Source organism: Colletotrichum truncatum (genome assembly GCF_014235925.2).
Source record: "Colletotrichum truncatum strain CMES1059 chromosome Unknown Contig_0007, whole genome shotgun sequence".
Classification (NCBI taxonomy): Eukaryota; Fungi; Ascomycota; class Sordariomycetes; order Glomerellales; family Glomerellaceae; genus Colletotrichum; species Colletotrichum truncatum.
This window is the reverse complement of record NW_027222404.1, coordinates 1,138,350-1,157,391: the sequence shown is the minus strand read 5'-3', so window position 1 is coordinate 1,157,391 and position 19,042 is coordinate 1,138,350. Positions and strand designations below refer to the sequence as shown.

The following is a 19,042-nucleotide window of genomic DNA, read 5'->3' as shown; positions in this document are numbered from 1 at the left end:
TTGCAATGTGCTTTGCCCGCTTTTTTCTCGTAAAACCACACGTTGACTGCAGGATACTTGGGAGACTCAACTTTCGTCTCGATTAATTTCTCTTTTTTTTTTTTTTTTTCTACTTTCTTTTTAAGATATTAGAGCGAGGATTGAATGCAGCTTAAGGGCATATCGCCGGAGTTATGATGAGTTGAAGGGATGATTATATATTAAGCGGCTCTGACTCTGCTAAAGCCAAGTCAGTTGCCAAGGGTAGCTCACAAGGCTGGTGTACGGTTTGTCGCACATGGTATCTACATTTTCGCATCTCTTCCAATGCCGGTTTGGCCAACGGCAAAGTCTCTCTTCTCCTCTGCAGATAGCCTCGTCTCTGCGGGCTCTCCCTGAGACCCCTCCTCAATAGTCGCAACCTTATCCGTCTCAACAGGGACATGATCTCTGACGACCAGCCATGTGGGGTAGACAGCAAGACCTGCGTCAAATTAGCATGTAATCTTTCTTCATTGTTAGTTGATTCACGACTTACCAAGAAGAATCGTGTTGACGGCCAGAGGCACACGTCCTCCTTTCCATTTCCGTGTGTTCAATCCGAAGGAGACTGCCTGAGCGAAACTCTCCTGTCCACGCAGAACACCAGAAAAGCGAGCAAGCTCGGAGATGTTGTCGGTCTTCGTGGCGAGGAGGTAGTACAGCCAGTTCTGCAAAGACTGTCTCGCAAAATCCCACAGAAGCAACACAAAGAAACCCTCAGTAAAACCCTTATCCTCCCAGTCGTAAGAGGGAGGGTTACGGGTGTACTTCTCCTGAATAACCCATCCGTATACCCAGGCGATGATGTGCCATACGACAACGTAGTAGAAGCCAATGTTGATGCGCTTCTTGACGCTGAAACCCTTGTAATCAAGCAACATGCTGATGAGCTGGGAAGAAAGAAGGGTACCGAAGTTGCTAACAAATCCAATAAGTGCACGTGCACGGACGCCAAAGTAGTATGCTTGGAAGTTTCCGCTGTACTGGTTGAAGTATGCTGCCCAAAAGATGGGGAGAAGCAGGAGGATATCCTTTCTCATGGAGATGCGGAACAGCTCTCTGAATTCCGCAGAGAAGGACTTTTCGGCCTTGATAATGACCTTGCTGCCATCGGATCTTTGAACTTTCTCGGGTGGGGAAAGAAGGAGCGCAATAGGCACACTGAGACACTGCAGCGCAATGAAGACCAAGTATGTCTCATACCCAACCTTGCCCTTTTTCTTTGCGTTGGCATCGTTATTCAAAGCCAGGACGATTGCACCACCCATCAACGGCCCCCCTGTCCTCATAAATAACCAGATATTCATGTATTTTCCTCTCTTGGACGGCTCGGGGTATCCCAAAGCAACGGCACCCTCTGAAGCCCAGAACAGACCGGCCGAGATACCGCAAGCGGCAGCACCAACAAGAACGAACCAGACATTGCCGTAACGGTTATTGCAATAAAGTCCGGCAGAGTAAAGGGGATAGCCAGCAGCGCCGAGGAGAAGGGTCCAGGCTAGACCGATGCGGTTGGCAATGGGACCTCCGAACAGACAGAGGAATCCCATAAGACCGAACACAAGGGCGTTGGCGGCATTGACAAGGAACGGCTCCTGAGCACCACCTGCCCCAAGTGCGTTCATGGCATTCCAGAGGCCAGGGGCCATAAAACCTGTATTTTGTTAACATTCAAGCTTCGCCAAGTTTGACGTATCAGAAGCACTTACCAACTCCTCCAATCACAAACGCATTGAAGAGAGTAGAGTGATACCACTGCTTCTTCACCGGCCCATCGACCGGGGCATGGTCTTGGACCTCCGAAGCCGGAGTCTTTGATGTTTCTTCAGCCATTGAGTTTGAATTGACGCTTGTGCCGTGATAACCAACACAGATAGAGTTGAGCCGCAAGCGGGCTTATTCGTCTTTATACTCCATAAACATACGTCTCGGTTTTGCATCGTTTATTATGCCCGTCATTAAGCCGTTCATCACCGACATCTTTCTCTAAATTTTTCATCAATGGATCGACTGCTCATTCTGCACCCGAATGACGAATATGCTAGCGCGCCGTGAGGTTACCATCAAACCCACTTGTAAGAGTCACTCTTGGCGTCTATTGGATTGGTCAAGTGGGGATTCACCGATCTGCGGTCGGAAAATTAACCGTATTAGGGAGGTCTACTAACGAGAACCACATTCGTGGGAATCTCGCGTGGAACCATCTACTTGGCGGATGGCTGGAAGTTGACCGGCTCAGATTTTCTTTGGCTTCCCAGACATCGCGAAGCATCTTAGTGGCAACACCATTACAAACTGAACTGATGAGGGCGAATCTCGTGATTGACGAACTTTTGCGTCTTGGCAATCCTCACCGAAGAACGGCCCGCGGCCCGCGAATTCTTCTCTATTTTGATTTTCTTTTTCCCTTTTCTTTTGGGCTCTTTGTAAACTTCGCTTCAGAGCTTTGCTTGGATCTGCTTCTTATTCGCTTCTCTTTCCTTCAACTCTTTCCACCACTTTTGCTTCAACGACAACACGCCGAAACCCAGAACCGCCCATTCGTCTTCCCACGCAGGCAACTCATAAGCATCAGTTCCTGGAGCAGGAGGACCAGCAACCTCTTTGAGGAAATTGAAGTACTCTTTGAAGTCAGGCTTGATCTCGTGGAACTGCGACGTGGGACCCTTGTACTGCAGCCGCTTCACCTCCCACTCATCCTGCTCCCGTGGGGAGGGCAGACCCCCACCTCGGTTGGCAAAATACCGCGCTACCGCAACGGCTTGGTACTCGTAAGCCCGGAACGAAATCGCCGCCTTGACTTGTCCGACGACCGTGAGCGATGGGTCTGAGATGTTGAAAACGTGCTGGAAGAAACCCGACAGTCTACCGCTGGGGGTGACGGGGTCTGGAACTAAGAATGGGTAAGACAGCCGGTAACCGGTGCCGAAGTGGACCGTTTCGATTCCGTCGACTTCGGTGCCGTCTTTGAAGGTAAGCCTGACGAGGTTGTTTGCGTCAACGGCCACTCGGGTGATTTCAGGTTTTAGAACCACATTGGGAAGCTCCCATGCGTCTTTCAGAATTTCATTGTACCCCCGTTGTGCAACGTAGAGGGGGCCAGAGACGATGCTGTGAATCTCGGAAACCGTGTCCGAGGCGGAGACGTTACCGCCGACGACGACGACTTTCTGAAAACCAGGTGTCAATTGCTGCCATACCAGCGTGATTGAGAGACTTACCTTGTTGAAATAGTCGTCGGCAGATCTATACGCTTTGGAATGCTCAAATCTATTTGGCAGCGCAGCAAACGTCTCCTTGAGCCCTGCGATATTCGGGACAAACGGCACGCCGTAGTGACCAGTGGCTACAACCACAGCGTCGAATTCATCCTGCCACCAGTAGTCCCTCTTTTCATGCTTCAGGTAGTACTGCGTCCTCCTGAGGGTCAGTCGCCATTTCTTCCCTACTTTTTCTACCCGCTCCACGTGAGTGTTCAGTGTGATTAAATGTGAAAACGGCTCCGCGATTTCCTCAAGGTAGCCAGTAACCTTCTCCCATGGATGCGTCGGGTTTGCCTTTCCGAAACGGTTGATCGAGACTGCGGAATGGACAGACGGAAACGGCTTGTAGGTGAAAGCCATTACTTGAGAGCCCACATTGCTGTCAAGCGACGGGTATATGCCCGTTCTAGCAGTGACGTTCTCAGATGCAGCTGGCAAGGATTGCGGGAACTTTTTGGGTATGTCCCGGACAGGTTGGGCGGAATGCGGTAAAAAGGGTTCTGGCTCTGCATCATAGATCCTAAGCAGTCTCATCAGCTTTTGGCTCATACATATACTCGAAACAACTTACCATGTCCCACCGACCTTTTCTCTCCTGTCAAATAGTTGTATCCTATCAAAGACCTTTTCATCGCTAAGCGCCTTGACGGCCGAAATCCCTGAGGGACCCGCGCCAATGATGGCAACACTTGAGTAGCGAGGTGCCATGCTAAATCGAAGCAACTTGTATCCAAAAACACTCTTTGCTCTTCACGATGCAAGCTTTGAGACACTTCATCGATTCTTAACGCGGAGCTCGGCATATCTTATATCGGCTGCTGTCTGACGAAAAGGCTGCGCATATGACGTGCTTCGCGGAATCTGAGATGCGGTGTGCCGAAGTCCCACCGGAAAGCTTGGTGTCAGCAATGCAGCAGATGGCGAAATAATAATTGAGGGAGTTGCGGTCTAACTTTGGAAATCGTGTTCATGGATTTAAGTTGCGTGAATCCTGCCGCAAATGGTGGATCTATTCATTGCGTAGGAAAGTGTTCGCGGTGCACTGAGCAGGTCTAGCAGCATAGTTGGTGGTCGGTTGAACGTAAAACACGAGCAACTAAAATGCCAAGCATTTCACCTAATCTTCAGCTGTCATGTTTACTACTACTAAACTCAAAGGTAAATTCGTCCGATGGGCCTCTGGCTGTGCGATAAGTGCCTTTCACAACATAACAAGGTATCTAGCAACGTCTCATCCGGAAGGACTTACCCAGGTAGCTCGACTACTTTATCGAATATTTCCAATCAAACTCCAAGTCATGTGTAATCTCCTTATAATTGGGATCAATTTTGGAAAAAATTAAAGCTCATTGGTTGGAATGCTGAGACTTTCAGCTGAACAAGTATGTATGTTTGTCGTGGATCTAGTCGGGACTGAGAAACATGGCTTGATGACCATTACTGAACATAACTTAACAATAGGCTCAATTTAAAAGTTCCAAGGTGTTTCAATTCTTCATAAATACGAATCATGTGGATACTGTTTTATACCCAAAGTTGCGATGGTAGATGCGTGGCATGGCAAAATCGAGCTGATAAACTATGCAAGGTCTCTCTTTACAGACTCTACCAACAAAGCCTTTCCAAATGGCAATCATTCGAAAAGACTTCTTGATTAAAATGGCTATAATTTGTTTCAGCACTTTTTAACTAAAGATAGACTGGTCTGCGCCGTATTTTTCGTCGCATAAAATAGTTTATTACAGGACTGGAGATTCCATTGAGATTGGAGCTTCTAATTGCAGATGATCAGGCAAGTAATATCAATCTGTATATTGACCTAACTTAACACATCCATAGCTATGCTGCAGCGGCTTTAACGACTCGGGATTCCTAAGGTTGGTATCCTAAAATCAACGCTCGTGCCGTGACAGCCTCAGGAAGGTTATATTTCGACCTAAGGCCTCTGGCAAAGCATTCACACTTTCGCGATACCAGTCTTATCAAAATTGAGGCGCTATGGATCTTTTTACATTCTACTCGCCCATGAAGACTCTCGCTCCCCACACGGGTTGGTTGTAGTACCTCGGCCAGAACCCCGCCTCACCCGCTTATCCTCCGCTTATCACCCCGGATCACGTCCTATCAACCAACCTGTCAGCCAAGACATATGCAACTTCACGGCGCATTTCAATGGAACGTGACAATCTGATCCCTGCATAGCATCATCCCCCTCAGTGTCTCATTATCTTTTCCGGCGCGGATATCTTCGTCCAGAATCCTACTGATGTTGTTCCGACCAGTCTCAAGCTTTCAGATCTTATCGATCGGTTGAAGATTGCCACCCAAGGCTCTTGAAGATAAGTTATATGGGGCTCGCGTTAGCATCTTTCGATGAAGATGCGAGATAGCTCAGTTAGCAGTCGTGTTTGGCGTCTTGGTTTGCTGCAGGTCCCGCTAGAGTTATGAATATCCTTGTTTCTTGATCGGACATTTGGATGCCGTCGTCAACAGTTGGAGATCTCCGCGGGAATCCTTATCTCGAAGACTGAACTCAGCAAGGGTAACTGTCGCCATCGGCGGTAATCAGGTTGGCCCAACACATATAAACCGGCTAGAGCAGCTGCACCTCCATGACCAGATGACCTTTGAGTAGTCCGTGGCTCGCCTTCTGGTACCCCGCGTCTGCTTTGACCTTTCTTTTCCATACTTACTAAAAGTTCCTCCGTGAAAATTAAACATCATGGCTTCTCCTGAGAACCATGTTACTGAAAAGAATACAGTAAAAACTGATGATAATGTGTATTCGGACACCAAGAGCGAACAAAATGGAGAGACAGATTTGGGTAGGCTCCTTGAAACCTTCTACCATGAGACATTATTGATATGCTACAGTCGAGGTTGAAGCGCGCTACACAAAGGAAGAGTTTCACAAATTGAAGAGAAAAGTTGACCGATACCTGCTACCTTTAATGTGGTTGTGTTATGGCATACAGCAGGTCGACAAGACTGCACTCGGTGTCCAAGCTATATTCGGTTTGCGTGAGGATACCGGTCTGAAAGGCCAAGAGTATTCGTGGCTTACAACCATCTTCTGTATGTCTCCACCCCACATCCCGAGCTCAACACGATGTCACGCTAACCTCACAACCTGACAGACATAACGTACATGTGTTTCGAGTTCCCTAGCAACGTGGTCCTCCAGCGGTACAAAATGGGAAGAATGTTGTCAATTTATATGATCTGCTGGGGAATCATCGTGCTATGTATCGGCTTCGCAAAGAACTTCACACATCTGATTGTTCTTCGTGGGCTGCAAGGTGCCTTTGAGTGTTGCATTTCACCTGGTTTCATTCTTTTGGTTGGAACTTGGTACAAAACTCGCGAACATGCTTCACGCTCGCTCGTATTTCAGAGTGCAAACGCTGGATTTGGCGTCATTGCTAAGCTCATCATGTACGGCATTGGTGTTGCGACGCAAAATCGAGAAGGAGCACAGCCATGGCGATATATCTCATACGTAAGCTTTTTGACAAAACCTACTTCTAACGTAAAGAGATTCTAATTTGAGTATAGTTTCTTGGAGGACTTACTACATTTGTTGGTTGCCTCTGTCTGTTGCTGCTCGGTACCCCTTCCGAGGTATTATGGCTGTCGAAAGAAGAAAAGGAGATGGTATGTCAATGAACAATGAGTGCTTATTTCTCTGCTAATATTATACAGGCAAGCGCACGTATTATGTCTAACAACACCGGCCATGACCGCACTGCCATCAAGGGTTGGAAGTGGAAGCAGGTCCGCGAGTGCCTCGTTGACCCATGCTTCTGGTTCGCCGGAATCAATGCCTTCCTCAGTTCAGTACCTAACGGAGGCTTGACGACGTTTGGTAGTATTGTTATTACGTCTTTCGGTTTCAGTAAGTTAAACCCGCCCTCCTATCTTCTATCCAAACCAGAACTGACCATGTTTCCCAAGCCAACCTCCAGGCCATTTTGATTGACATTCCTCGTTCCGTGTTCTCCGTCATCATTTTTATTGGCGTTGGCTTAACCTGCAGCAAGTATTCTAATCTGCGTCTCTGGTTCATGGCTTTCTCTGTCCTTCCACCTTTTGCTGGCTTCATGGGCATGTCTCTCCTCGACAATGACCCAGCGATCAAGTGGACGAAGTGGGGCTGCTATTTCATGACCGTCCCCTTTGTTCTGGGTCTGTTCCTTGCATGGACCTTGATACCCAGTAATACTGCTGGTCGCACGAAAAGGACCATCACTAGCAGTTTTACCTTTGTTGGATATTGTGTTGGCAACATGGTCGGCAGCCAGATCTTTGAAGCCAAGGATGCCCCGAAGTACACACCAGGCACCATCGGTTGTGCAGTTTGCTTTGGCCTCGAGTTTGCGCTTATTTTGACTTGGCGGTGGGTTTTGGTCAGACGAAACAAGAGAAGAGATGCTCAGATGGCATCCGACGGTTTGACTGTTGAAGATCGAGCGAAGAAAGGTAAAGAATATGGTGAAGCAGACTGCACTGACTTTGAGAATCCTTATGTAAGTTGCTCTCATGCTTCTCGCCAGTCAAGATTTGACCTAACAAAGCCAAAGTTCCGGTATACCCTATAGTCGCAGCTGGGAATATGGTAATGATCCATAAAGACAGCAAGAGAAGCGCTCGACGACAGGTTCCGAGGAGAGAACAATTGCTTTGCTTAAACAGATTGTTTCCAGGCATCATCTCAATTCAATCTCTTCGGGGGAGAAGGTTGGTAAGATGAGCAGTGATGGTGCACTGGGTCTCAGAGAAGGGTTAACTGCCACATGAATTTTATTTTAGTTTGAAAATGGATTATCAATAACGTACATGATAAGCGAGTGAGACAGACAAGCGAGTGAGACAGTAAACCAGACCTTCGCGACAATAATATCGAAATCTATAACAAGAAATCTTAGATTGATTAATACTACTCGGATTCCTGTTCTTCGGATGTTTCCTCAATAAATTGACATGTTCTCGCGTTGTGGCCTGTATTCCCGCATACGCCACACCGACGATGAGTCGTCTCAGACCTCACTTTGCGACCACTACTCCGTCGCGTTTCCTCTTGTAGTTGCGTGTCTGCCTCTCTTTGCGACTGTATATCCTCTCCAGTAGATATAGTAAGACTTCCTCCTTTCTGTAGACGTGTTTTCTTAGCCCTTCGACGCCGACTTAATATTGCATTCTCCTCTCGAAGGATTTGAACCTCTGACTCTAGTAATGCTACCCGATGCCCTAGTCCTTCTGTCCCTCTGGCTAGCTTACTCACAGCACTATAAATTGATGCTGGAGAGCTGCTTCGGTGGCGTGAGATTCGACTCTTAATAAAAGTAGACTGTGATCTTGCTTCGCTTGGGTTGCTCGGCGTCCTAGAGATCCAAGGGTCTGGTGTCTGAGGGACCCCCTCCTCAGGCGTTGGCGTTCGGAACTTTACATCCAGCTTTGAGAGAACACTTTCTGCATTCAAAGGGACAAGTCCAGCTCCTCGGAAACCTCCCTGGATATTTTTCCTCGTAAAAGACTGCTTAAAAGCTTCGTGAAATGCTGCAAAGAAATCTTCCTTCGAGATATGGGTTGTGCCTCGCCGCATCTTATTCTCAATTTGCCGACCGTAGGCATTCTTTAACGGCTGAAAACAACCAACATCTAAGGGTTGAAGTAGATGAGACGAGTGAGCCGGCATGCACAGTGTAATAATGTTGTTTTCTTGACAAAAGAGCTCGAAGGCTGCGGAGTGGTGACTTTCATGACCATCAACAACGAGGAGGCGATATTTCCTAGACGTACGTAGTTTTGTATAAATGTCGAAGTGTCTGATCTAGTCAATACCTCTCTCGTTTGTTGTCCATCTATTTTCAGACGTTGCAATAGCCCAATCGCCCGGAAGAGAGGTTTCTGTATACCAGCTTGAGAGGTGATACTGGCCTGCAACGATGATGTATGGCGGGATGCTCTCCCCTTGGGAATTAATAGCCTGGATAACTGTAACCCATTCCCTATTGCCAGGCTGTGTCATCTTCGTATTTGAACGCCTTTCAGCACTTGTAACAACCATTCCAGAAGCAATAACGCCCATCATAAAGCCGGTCTCATCAAAGTTGTAGATATCAGCATCAGCAATACCATACTTCGCAATTGTATTCTTCACAAGCGAAAACCAGCCACGAATCACCTCTGGATCTTCGCATTAAGCTCTCTTATAGTCATACTTGCGAAAGAAACGCGTCCTAAGCTATGGTTGTCGCTTGACGAAATTAGAAGCCCAGCGCTTCCCAACTGGAGGCGCGTCGCGCTCTGCGAGAAGTCGATTGGCCATTTCTTCCACACCACTCAGCCGGGGAGGAAATGATCGCGCATCTAGGTCGAGAATATACTCAACTATTGTCTTCTCTTCTAAATCTGATAAATTCCGTGAATTAGGCATGCTGTCGCGTCGTGAGACTATTCCCTTTAGTCGCCGGCTTAATGTTGCGTGACTGACTGTATAGAGTGCACCTGCGGCCCGAGCACTAAGTTTTGGGTCATTTCTCATTGCTTGAAGGGCAATTTGTAACCTTCTTTCAATACTAGCTGATTCCATGATTTATTGTAGAGGAAAAGGTGCCGGTCGCGTCAAGGTGCGACGGTCGCGGTTTACTGTCTCACTCGCTTGTCTGTCTCACTCGCTTATCATGTACGTTACAGATAGACATTTAAAATGCAATTAGGTCCATCTGTATTTATCACTTCGCACCTCTTTGGAGCGGTTCAAGTGTATTCAAAAGTACTGATCTTAGTCAGATTTGATTAGGGAGAAAGAAAAGACGCATAAGCACACATAGGCCTTGCGTCCAACGAGCCACACGAGCAACCCATGAATCCCGTTTTATGGGCCATCGCAGGTTGCTGACGAGTTGAGCACCCGAACCTCCTAAGGCCAGCATCATGATACAGTTCAAAGTAAAATACTGCTCTTGGACTTCGATTGGGTGTCAGGAAGGTCTGTTTTGGATGTGACATGCTCGTCTGGAATCTGCTCCATCAAGCTAGCACGGGTGCATCGAACACCTTTACGCAAATAGAGGGCAATAATCAGTCATGTCTGATAAGATTAGTTTGAATTAACGGCCTGCCTAAGGCGTCGCCAATCATTTAATCAAAATTGGGACGTAAGGTTTGCAAAATTCGCAATCGCAATATACGTGAGGTCGTGACGTTGAAAGTTATGTTGTTAGTGGCTATGGCTTGGTCTGAACATTCCTGAAATCAAGCAGTTGCCGAATCTGTCAAGAAGTATGCAACCCATTGGCGCCAAGAGTAGCACAAGTTGATTTCCACCAATGTTCAACACTCGCAAGTCTAAGGAGGGATGCGCAATTTAATTGCTTAGCTGAGCGAGGTTGCATGGGTTTGGTCTTGTAAAGTCGGGTACGGCAAAGAGGTCGAAAAATCATGATGTGATGCGGGCCGTGACGGAACTTCGAACAGCATTCGCCTTGAAGACATCCGTATAAGGCTCATTACGGTTTTCGAACAGGATGTTTTGGAGAAAGGCGGTAAGGAAAGGTTTGTTCCCATGTAGTTTGCGTATCGGAAGAGGGATTAACCCTATGCTACGCCAGAATGGATCTAACAGTTTCTTTACATGACTGTATTTCCCAATGTCTGCACAAAATAAGACATGATTTACAAAGCCATCTGTAAATATATGCATGTGGAGATTTACACTTAATTAATCACAATATTGCTTTAGACCAGGGTGGCGGTGTCTAATCTAAGTCCGCTTGTTCATGGCTTCCAGCGTCTAACCAAGATATGCATAACCACGTAGACAACGGTTCCAAAACCCAACATGCCAGAAATAACACCGAATCCCATAAGGTACTTTGGCGCATCGTCGGTTGGGAATAAATACGCCCCGTAGATCTGTGCCAGGTTTCCAAGAGCGTTCATTAGTGCCAGCGCAATGGCACGCACCTCTGTGTCCATGCTTCCAAAGGTCGAGCTGGCAAAGGACAGTGACATGGCGTTAGAGGCCCATAGTCCAGCTGCCATAAGAACAAGTAGAACGTAGCGTGCGGTAAAGTTATACACCACACAGACAATGATTGACGTGACCATACTAAATGCGAGCCACGCGGCAATGACTAACCCACGATGGTCTGGGATTTTGTCACCAAAGTAGCCGGTGATAGCAGTGCAGACAAAGGCAAACGCATAAATGGGAACCTAAAATTCAATGTCAGAGCTCTATATCTTTTTAGACTCTCCAAAATGATGTGAAGACATACTGTCATGTATTGCGCTTGAACGGTTGATGTGAAGCCGAGGCCATGGACAAGAGTAGGGTAAAAGTACGACAAGGTGGAAGAACCAACGATGACCTGATGCGTAGTTAGTTATTAATTCTAAAATTTTCAATGGAGGCTTAGCGACTTACCATATAGCCAAAGATGAATCCCCATGTTCTCCAGTCTCGAAGTGCCAAGAGGAATGACTTTCCCTTGCCCAACTTTTCGGCTTCATCACGGACGGTGACGTTGTCCTCCTGTAACCGAGCAACAGCGATTTGCCGCTCCCGTTCCGACAATCTCTTAGAGGTTGAAGGAAAGTCAAGCAAGATGAGGGATGAAATTCCGGCCCATCCGATGGTGGCAATACCCTCCACGATGAAGAGCCATCTCCACCCACGGATGCCATGTGCTCCCTCCAGACCGCTTGTTATAGCACCGGCAAGTAATCCGCCAAAAGCGCCGGACAAGATAGCCGCGGACATGAATACAGCGAATCTTCTCGATTGTTCCGCACGTCTATACCATGACGAGATGATGAGTAGGATGCCTGGCGCAAATCCTGACTCCATTATACCGACGAAAACTCGGAGAACGATAAGATGATGGTAGTGTTTGACAACAGCCATGATGCATGTGAGGACACCCCAAAGAGCCATGATGAATGGTAGGTAGAGCGACGGACGGGTTCGGACGAGTATCATGTTGGAAGGCGGCTCGAACAGGACGTAACCAACTACACAAGGTTAGATACACGTTATCACAAAGTAGGGCTAGCAAAAGACTAACTGAAGAACACAACCAAGACAACACTGTATTGGGAAGATGAAAGGCTGAGATCATCAGCCATGCCGGCAATCTTAGCATTTCCAATGCTGTGCAATAATTAGTTTGAGGCGTTTCCCAAAGTCTAACGAGTTTGACGTACTTGGTTCTATCCATGTAGGATAGCAGATACATAAGCCTGAAAGGATAATGATTAGTATCACGGCTCGAAGAGTAAAAAGACTTTGATCTCTATCGCACCATATAGTCGGCATCAAGAAAAGGTCAATTTTTCTGACGAGCGCCTTCTCTTCCTCTTCCGTCCATGTAATCGTCTGGCTGGATGATTCGATATGCTCAGGCTGGTTGCCCAAGTCTTTCTGGTCGTTAACTTCCATGCTGGGCGAAGGCGACGACCTGTGAGCAGTCATGACTTCTGCTTTGTTTACGCTTCGCAACTCTCTAAGTATGGTTCCGAGTGACAGTGTGGAAGGTAATGACAAGCAGTGACTAGTTGCCAGGACAGAATGTGGCGACAGTTTCAACACCCGTAAGCGACAGACTGTTCTTTATAGAAGATCTGCGTGATGTTGTTGAGACTGGGGTGTAAAGGCAACATTAGAAGCCGGTAATTCTCTAGAGCCCTTTGTCCTCGCTCTAGCTCATCTGAGACTTTGCCCCCGCAAAGTAGCCACTCACCCCGTGGAGGAGGCCTGGGCAGCGTCCCCAGGAAATGGCACCCCAGATTTCGGGGAAACCAAGGGTGACCCTAGACTGAATCTAGCAAGAGAGGCGTGGTTTCCGGATGAGGGGAATCCAATTGGACTTGCGAACGAGAGATTTTACTAGTGCCGGCCTCGATGCGAAGTCTGCGATGGTGTGCCTCGAAGCGAAACAACCTTCGCATTCATTCCGATTGGCTGAAATAATGGGATCTTCCACAATGCTTCCCTGCGTGCATGACTCGGCAGATCCAAACTTCACTCAACAGGGAGACGATTCGACCGTAACCCCCGTGTCGATGTTCGTCCCACCACTCATATGCTGGCTTAAGCTGGCTTCAATACACTGCAGATCAAGTAGCCGACGGGCAACATCCGATACAAGTCCAATGCGGAGTAGAATATGACGGCAAGATTATCCGCTAAATAGTATATCTTCGGGCCTGATTCTCTTAGGAATCCCAACCGCTGACTTCCTATACTCTTATATCAGCCCACCTGGTCCACACACATATCTGCGCAGTCTCTACACGGCCGTATCCTGCAGGCACTCCAGTTATCATCATGTCTCCTAGCGCAACCGCAGACGTAACTTCTACCCAAACCGGCAACGGTAACGGGAACGTCGCCGCACCCCCTGCAACTTCTGACACCCCAGAGTTCCTCAACACCCAACCGGGCCCTGACCATGACTGGAAAATCTCGCTGAAGAACAAGGTCATTGCCATCACTGGCGCAAACAGGGGAATTGGCCTCGGCATCGCGGAAGTTTGCCTTGCCAACGAAGCCGCAACTGTGTACTCTCTTGACCTCTTCGAGCCGGGTGAGGAGTTCCAGGCCGTTCAGAAGGCAAACCCCAAGCGAATTCAATACATTCACTGCGATGTCACTTCTGAGGACAGCATTACCTCTGCCATTGACACCATCATTGCCAAAGAAGGCGCCATCCACGGCCTTGTCGCCAACGCAGGCATGACAAAGCACCAACCGGCACTCAACTTCGATCGTGCTCAGCTGGAGCAGCTCTTCAACCTCAACGTTTTCGGCGCCTACTTCTGCGCTACCACAGTAGCCAAGCGGTTCATTGAGCTTGGTATCAAGGGTTCCATCGTCTTCACCGCCTCCATGACCTCTTACCGGCCCAACCGCGCCGCCCCGTCAGCCCCGTACGGTGCTACCAAGGGCGCGGTCAGGAACATGACGCACACCCTCGCAATGGAGTGGGCGAAGCACGGTATCCGAGTCAACTCCATCTCGCCAGGTTTCGTAAAGACGGCCATGACCTACTTTGTTGACCAGGCTCCCGACTGGAACCTCAAGATGCAGTACTATGGGGGTATGCCCCGGTTGGCTGACCCCAAGGAGCTTGGTGGAGCCTACGTGTACTTGCTTTCCGATGGAGCTTCATATACCACTGGTATTGATATTCCTGTTGCGGGTATTGTTGGCGCTTGGTAATGATTGGGTGGTGGGAATCAGGAACATGTAATGATATACACGAAAACATACCATAGAAGTTAGAACTTTCAAAGACTTGAATCCAATTGCACATTTCGTTCCAGTGAATCTTGGAAATAGTGGTAAACATAACACATTATCTACGTAGTCATCGTCAAAACCCTTCCTTCCATATCCGCCCCAATTCTTCTGTTAACCCTTTTGACGGGAAGCTGCTGATTTCTACTGATTTTCGCAAAATCCCAAGCAGCTCTGTTTGTTTCTCTTCATTCTGAGCACACTGGCCGACTGTCATGGGGTTGTTACTCTGGGGACATGCAAAATCTACAGCACCTGGCAACTTACCTGCAAAGACAACTTGCACATTCAAGAATGACATGGCAAAATCTGTTTCCCGGCAAGACTTTGCTATACCACAGACATTGTGGAGACTCTCGTTCAGGAGCTTTTGTCGCCGCCGGTAAGCATTGAGACCACCAGTTGATGGTTGTGCCAGGAGAACTACGGATCGGGCGAAATGATACATCTGCATAGCACCAGCGTTTCTAGGGGGGTGGACCCAGATTGAATCGAACATTTCCTTGGAAGAATGCTCTTCGACTGGAGCGAAAGCCGGACCTTGACCGAGATGATGTACAGACGGGGAAGAGGAACTAGGGCGATTCGCCCCTGGTGTTGCCTCGGAGGTTGAGCCTGCAGCGATAGGAGAAAAGGAGCCTGGTAGCGCCTCACGCCATTCCTCTAACGACCTGAGCAGCCGGTTCCCTAGGTTCATGCGCTGTTGCAGATCCTGGATGGAGGATGCCGCGTCAGGTGCAGCATAAGCCACACACTTTGCGGCGAGAAATATTATTCTGTTGGCCAGGTCGTCAGGGTTAAGATCTTGGAGGGTCTTCTGGGGTTGGAATATTGTCAATGTGCGGCGACCGGATCTGAAAGCCGCCCATATGTCTTGGCGAATCCATGCCCACCATACGGCCCTCCTGAAGCTATCGGCAGATTCAGCGTTGTTGTCTTGAGAACGCTGTATCCAAAACGCTCCTCTGAGATGTCGTTCCCAGTCCCCACTGGTTGATGGGCCATTTGAGTCGAACATCTCGTAAGTACTGATCATTATGGCAGTAGCCAGGATCTCATGGGAGTTGGCATAAGACGGATACAGCAGCGTGTGGGACAGATACTGTAGCGTCTCATAATAGTACTGAGTTGCCATGCGAGCTGGATCCTGCTCTGCGAGGCTAGCCTGGAAGTTCGTATCCGGTGATGGGGGGTTGCTTGGGATTGGGCCAGGATTATTGTGATTGAACCCCAGAGATTTGTGCCTCGCAGCCACGGCAAGAATGGATTTGAGAAGACCGACATTGTGGACAGCGAGGTGGGGAACGACGTTAGTGAAGTGTCGTTCGGGGTCAAAGAGATCGAGAATAGGGCCGACTACGTCGACATAGTAGTGAAAGTAGATCAGATCGGTCCCTGACAACTCGATGTTGGTAATCGTGTTCCAAGGCGGGGTGATTGGGGCGTCATGTTGATCAAATGGTGCCCGGTGTCCTTCGCCATCGTCCGGTGATTCAGGGATGGGAGTTTGTCTCCTCGATAGGGTACTCTCATCGAAGACCCACCGCACTTCACCGTTGGGTAAGCTGTTGAGTCTCTGGATATTGTTGATAGCATCCTGAGCGAGCAAGTCGTACCACTCAAAGGGGGAGATGTTGAGCAGGGATGTGTGGCTAAGTGCCAGGGGTGAAAATCCGAGATCCGCCTCAGAGACACCAGCCTGCAAAGTATCATCAACGCCAAGGGAGCCACACGGGTCAGGAGGGTTGAAGGAAGACACAAAAGGCGTTGCGAAGTCGGCCGGGCGAACGGTTATTGACGCTTCCTCGGCAACTGGTGAAGCCACTAGGTTGCTCTCCGCCTCTTCCGTTGTGGAGGTAACAGTAATCAGATCATCACCTTGGGCGTCCTGGTCCGCATTCGAGATAATGGATCTTGAACGATTTCGGCCTTCTGACAACTCTTCACTGGTGGATGCCAGAGCATACTGACAATCGCGGTCTGACTTGCAGCACTGGGCACATTTTGGCTTGCCTTCGTCGCACTTAATACGTCTCCTCCGACATGTCAGACTAAACTCAGCAGTCATAAGTTAGTCTATTCAGAACAACACAGTGACTTGATCAGATGAATAACTTATGACGTAGGGCCAAAACATTATGCACTTACCAGCCAGTAGATGTCCGCAGGCCGCGTGCTCTCGAAGGTCGGACGCGTCGGGGACGGCTTTCTGGTCCCGGCGGTGCGACAGAGGATGCGGTTGACCTGCGTCTACCTTTCTCCACAGCACTCATCAGCTTATCTCGCGTCGAGGGATATTGTCCCTCCTGCTGGGAAAAAGGGGCATGCGAAGAACTCGACAGGGTTGGTTGGGCGATGTGCACATTGAGAGAGTTCATCCATAGAACGTGCGGCTTCGTCTCGAGGCATTGCGGCCCTTAAGTACTGGCCACCGGAGCGTTTTCAGCGCTTTGAGACCCCACTAGTCGGACATTACCCCGCAGTCAGCCCCCGCAAAGTTGTCCGACGAAGGATGGCTCGAGGCTTGACAAGCCAGCATATCCCTTGAGGGGAAACCTGGAGAACTATGGTATATCGAAGACATGTTGATGCCGAGGAGATGCGGGTGATTATTGAGATCATATGGTAGGTGGAATGTGAAGTTGTTTGAGGTTGAATGTAGAGTTGTAGGTGTTAAACATGTTAGGTAGACCTGATATGAGCATTTCGAATCGACGCTGATGAAGTCACTATATCGTCAATCCTCTCATGCCATGAAAAGAGGCTACAAGAGCGACTAATCAAAGGTCTGTATGACCTGACACGACTGAAAGAGACAAAGAAGCATGTAGTTACTATGCACACGTCATGAAGATAGGAGACTCTGGGGCTTCTTTGGTTTGTGCTTCAATTGTTTTTTCTTGTCTTTACATAATTAAGCTTTACCACTACTTCCACAGAAATCCATCCAGCGTTCTGTTTCAGCTTGCAGAATGTCCATACCATCATCCATTAACTGCGTCAACGGCTTATGGGCATTGTGCTTCAAGTGCTCGTTCCAGGATTCCAATAACAACTTATTGACGTTAAGCTTGAGTGCACCATTACTAATGCATTTACTCATGACCTCTTGGCTGAAATCATTTGTACCATGAAGAGCCATGAGAACTCGCCCTTCGATCTGCTTGTTTACAGCCGAGAGCCGTTCATAGTCAAGTTGTGGCCCCGCAGGACCATAGTCGCCGTGAATGTTTCCAACACTAGGGGCGAGGAGGTCAATTTCTGCAGCGATGAAGTCCTCTACCTCGCTAGGAGTTGTGAATAGGGCTAAAAAGATCAGCAATCGCGCTTAGTTTTGGTTTACAGTCCATGGAAAGAACTGCAAATGAGAATCTGCCTACCTTCCAGGTCACCAGTATCAGCGATTCCTTCTTCACCACCATTGATGCGACCACTTTCAGCCTCAACTGCAATCCCACGCTCATGGCAAACCCTTGTCAGTACCTTTGTCTTGGCAAGATTTTCCTCATGGTCGTAATGGCTCATGTCAACCATGATGGAATCAAAAGGAAGCTTGGCGGCGACATCTCTGATCTGAGCCTCATTCTGTGCATGGTCCAGATGAAGAGATAGTGGTACCGTTGCTGATTTGACTGCCGCAGCAGCTGCCCACGCTAATGTCGGCAGCTGCTCAACTGTTGAAGGAAATAGTAGCAAGATCAATGGTGATCGCTTCGCTTCAGCAGCACGTACAAGAGCTGTAAGATGCTCAATGTTGTAACTGGAATAGCGACTTAGAAACCGGTGCAAGTTGAAAAGAAACTGAAAGGTTGCACTTACGAAATGGCAGCAAGCACACCGTAATTTCCAGCCTTTGCCGCCTGGAGAATCTGAATTGTGCGGTTCTTGCTGGGTTCAAAGGCCGCCATGTTTGCTACTTGACAGGGTTGAGAAGTAAATCGATTCGGTTTGAAAGCATGGTAGACCAACGTATTATGAAACTGCATATCGACTTCCATTGACTGGAGACCTATTCTACTCAGTTCCAATTTCACTAGTACCCCGTCGCGAGCCCTTCGGGTTGTGCGACATCACCTATTCCTAATGAGGGTTCACTAGCCTCGAGACGAGACCATCCCTGTCCTTCCAGAGTGGCACGGACTGCCACCTCGCTTCGAGGTTTGTCGCCTCTACTCCGCCTAAGCTAGGTCGAGGGCGAAAGGGAGAAACGGACTTGCCTCCGTCTCAAGATGACTGGATCATGGATCTCCAGACATCTCCACGCTGGGCATTGTTCCCCATGGGCGGCGTTTTGGCGTCGCATCGGACGTCAACCCGCACGACGACAAACGCGGGGCATGTCGTCTCGCTTTGCCATCTCCACGCGACAGTGCACCGGTCTTGTATCACCGATTGAGTCGCGATGGGGTATAAGGGGAGGCCGCGCTGCCGCAGGGCTGGCTCTAGGTGTTCT

At 48.6% G+C, this 19,042-nt stretch overlaps 8 protein-coding genes across 8 annotated transcripts; 2 read left to right on the top strand and 6 right to left on the bottom strand.

The window, feature by feature from the left end:
- Window positions 1–284: 284 nt before the first annotated feature.
- Window positions 285–1,854, bottom strand: CTRU02_210718 (DUF895 domain membrane protein; the record flags this gene model as incomplete). Its single annotated transcript, XM_036722034.1, has 3 exons — window positions 285–463; window positions 518–1,675; window positions 1,731–1,854. 3 exons carry the CDS (start codon window positions 1,852–1,854, stop codon window positions 285–287), a joined length of 1,461 nt encoding a protein of 486 aa, XP_036586406.1.
- A 605-nt stretch (window positions 1,855–2,459) lies between these two features.
- Window positions 2,460–3,992, bottom strand: CTRU02_210717 (dimethylaniline monooxygenase; the record flags this gene model as incomplete). The annotated part of the gene is made up of 3 exons (XM_036722035.1): window positions 2,460–3,191; window positions 3,243–3,804; window positions 3,856–3,992. The coding sequence occupies 3 exons, from the start codon at window positions 3,990–3,992 to the stop codon at window positions 2,460–2,462; spliced, it is 1,431 nt and encodes a 476-aa protein (XP_036586407.1).
- A 2,014-nt stretch (window positions 3,993–6,006) lies between these two features.
- On the top strand, window positions 6,007–7,882 carry CTRU02_210716 (major facilitator superfamily transporter; the record flags this gene model as incomplete). The annotated part of the gene is made up of 7 exons (XM_036722036.1): window positions 6,007–6,109; window positions 6,159–6,359; window positions 6,422–6,783; window positions 6,840–6,938; window positions 6,987–7,179; window positions 7,239–7,810; window positions 7,865–7,882. The coding sequence occupies 7 exons, from the start codon at window positions 6,007–6,009 to the stop codon at window positions 7,880–7,882; spliced, it is 1,548 nt and encodes a 515-aa protein (XP_036586408.1).
- Window positions 7,883–8,220: 338 nt separating this feature from the next.
- Window positions 8,221–9,720, bottom strand: CTRU02_210715 (transposase; the record flags this gene model as incomplete). Its single annotated transcript, XM_070205498.1, has 3 exons — window positions 8,221–9,109; window positions 9,158–9,468; window positions 9,547–9,720. 3 exons carry the CDS (start codon window positions 9,718–9,720, stop codon window positions 8,221–8,223), a joined length of 1,374 nt encoding a protein of 457 aa, XP_070060741.1.
- Window positions 9,721–11,063: 1,343 nt separating this feature from the next.
- Window positions 11,064–12,762, bottom strand: CTRU02_210714 (vitamin H transporter; the record flags this gene model as incomplete). Its single annotated transcript, XM_036722037.1, has 6 exons — window positions 11,064–11,504; window positions 11,567–11,659; window positions 11,716–12,302; window positions 12,356–12,441; window positions 12,495–12,530; window positions 12,593–12,762. The coding sequence occupies 6 exons, from the start codon at window positions 12,760–12,762 to the stop codon at window positions 11,064–11,066; spliced, it is 1,413 nt and encodes a 470-aa protein (XP_036586409.1).
- Window positions 12,763–13,617: 855 nt separating this feature from the next.
- CTRU02_210713 (short-chain dehydrogenase) lies at window positions 13,618–14,511 on the top strand (the record flags this gene model as incomplete). Its single annotated transcript, XM_036722039.1, has 1 exon — window positions 13,618–14,511. One exon carries the CDS (start codon window positions 13,618–13,620, stop codon window positions 14,509–14,511), a length of 894 nt encoding a protein of 297 aa, XP_036586410.1.
- Window positions 14,512–14,665: 154 nt separating this feature from the next.
- Window positions 14,666–16,862, bottom strand: CTRU02_210712 (zn 2cys6 transcription factor; the record flags this gene model as incomplete). Its single annotated transcript, XM_036722038.2, has 3 exons — window positions 14,666–14,799; window positions 14,857–16,640; window positions 16,738–16,862. 3 exons carry the CDS (start codon window positions 16,860–16,862, stop codon window positions 14,666–14,668), a joined length of 2,043 nt encoding a protein of 680 aa, XP_036586411.2.
- A 641-nt stretch (window positions 16,863–17,503) lies between these two features.
- On the bottom strand, window positions 17,504–18,497 carry CTRU02_210711 (fructose-bisphosphate aldolase; the record flags this gene model as incomplete). The annotated part of the gene is made up of 3 exons (XM_036722040.2): window positions 17,504–17,895; window positions 17,970–18,349; window positions 18,409–18,497. The coding sequence occupies 3 exons, from the start codon at window positions 18,495–18,497 to the stop codon at window positions 17,504–17,506; spliced, it is 861 nt and encodes a 286-aa protein (XP_036586412.2).
- Between the last annotated feature and the right edge of the window lie 545 nt (window positions 18,498–19,042).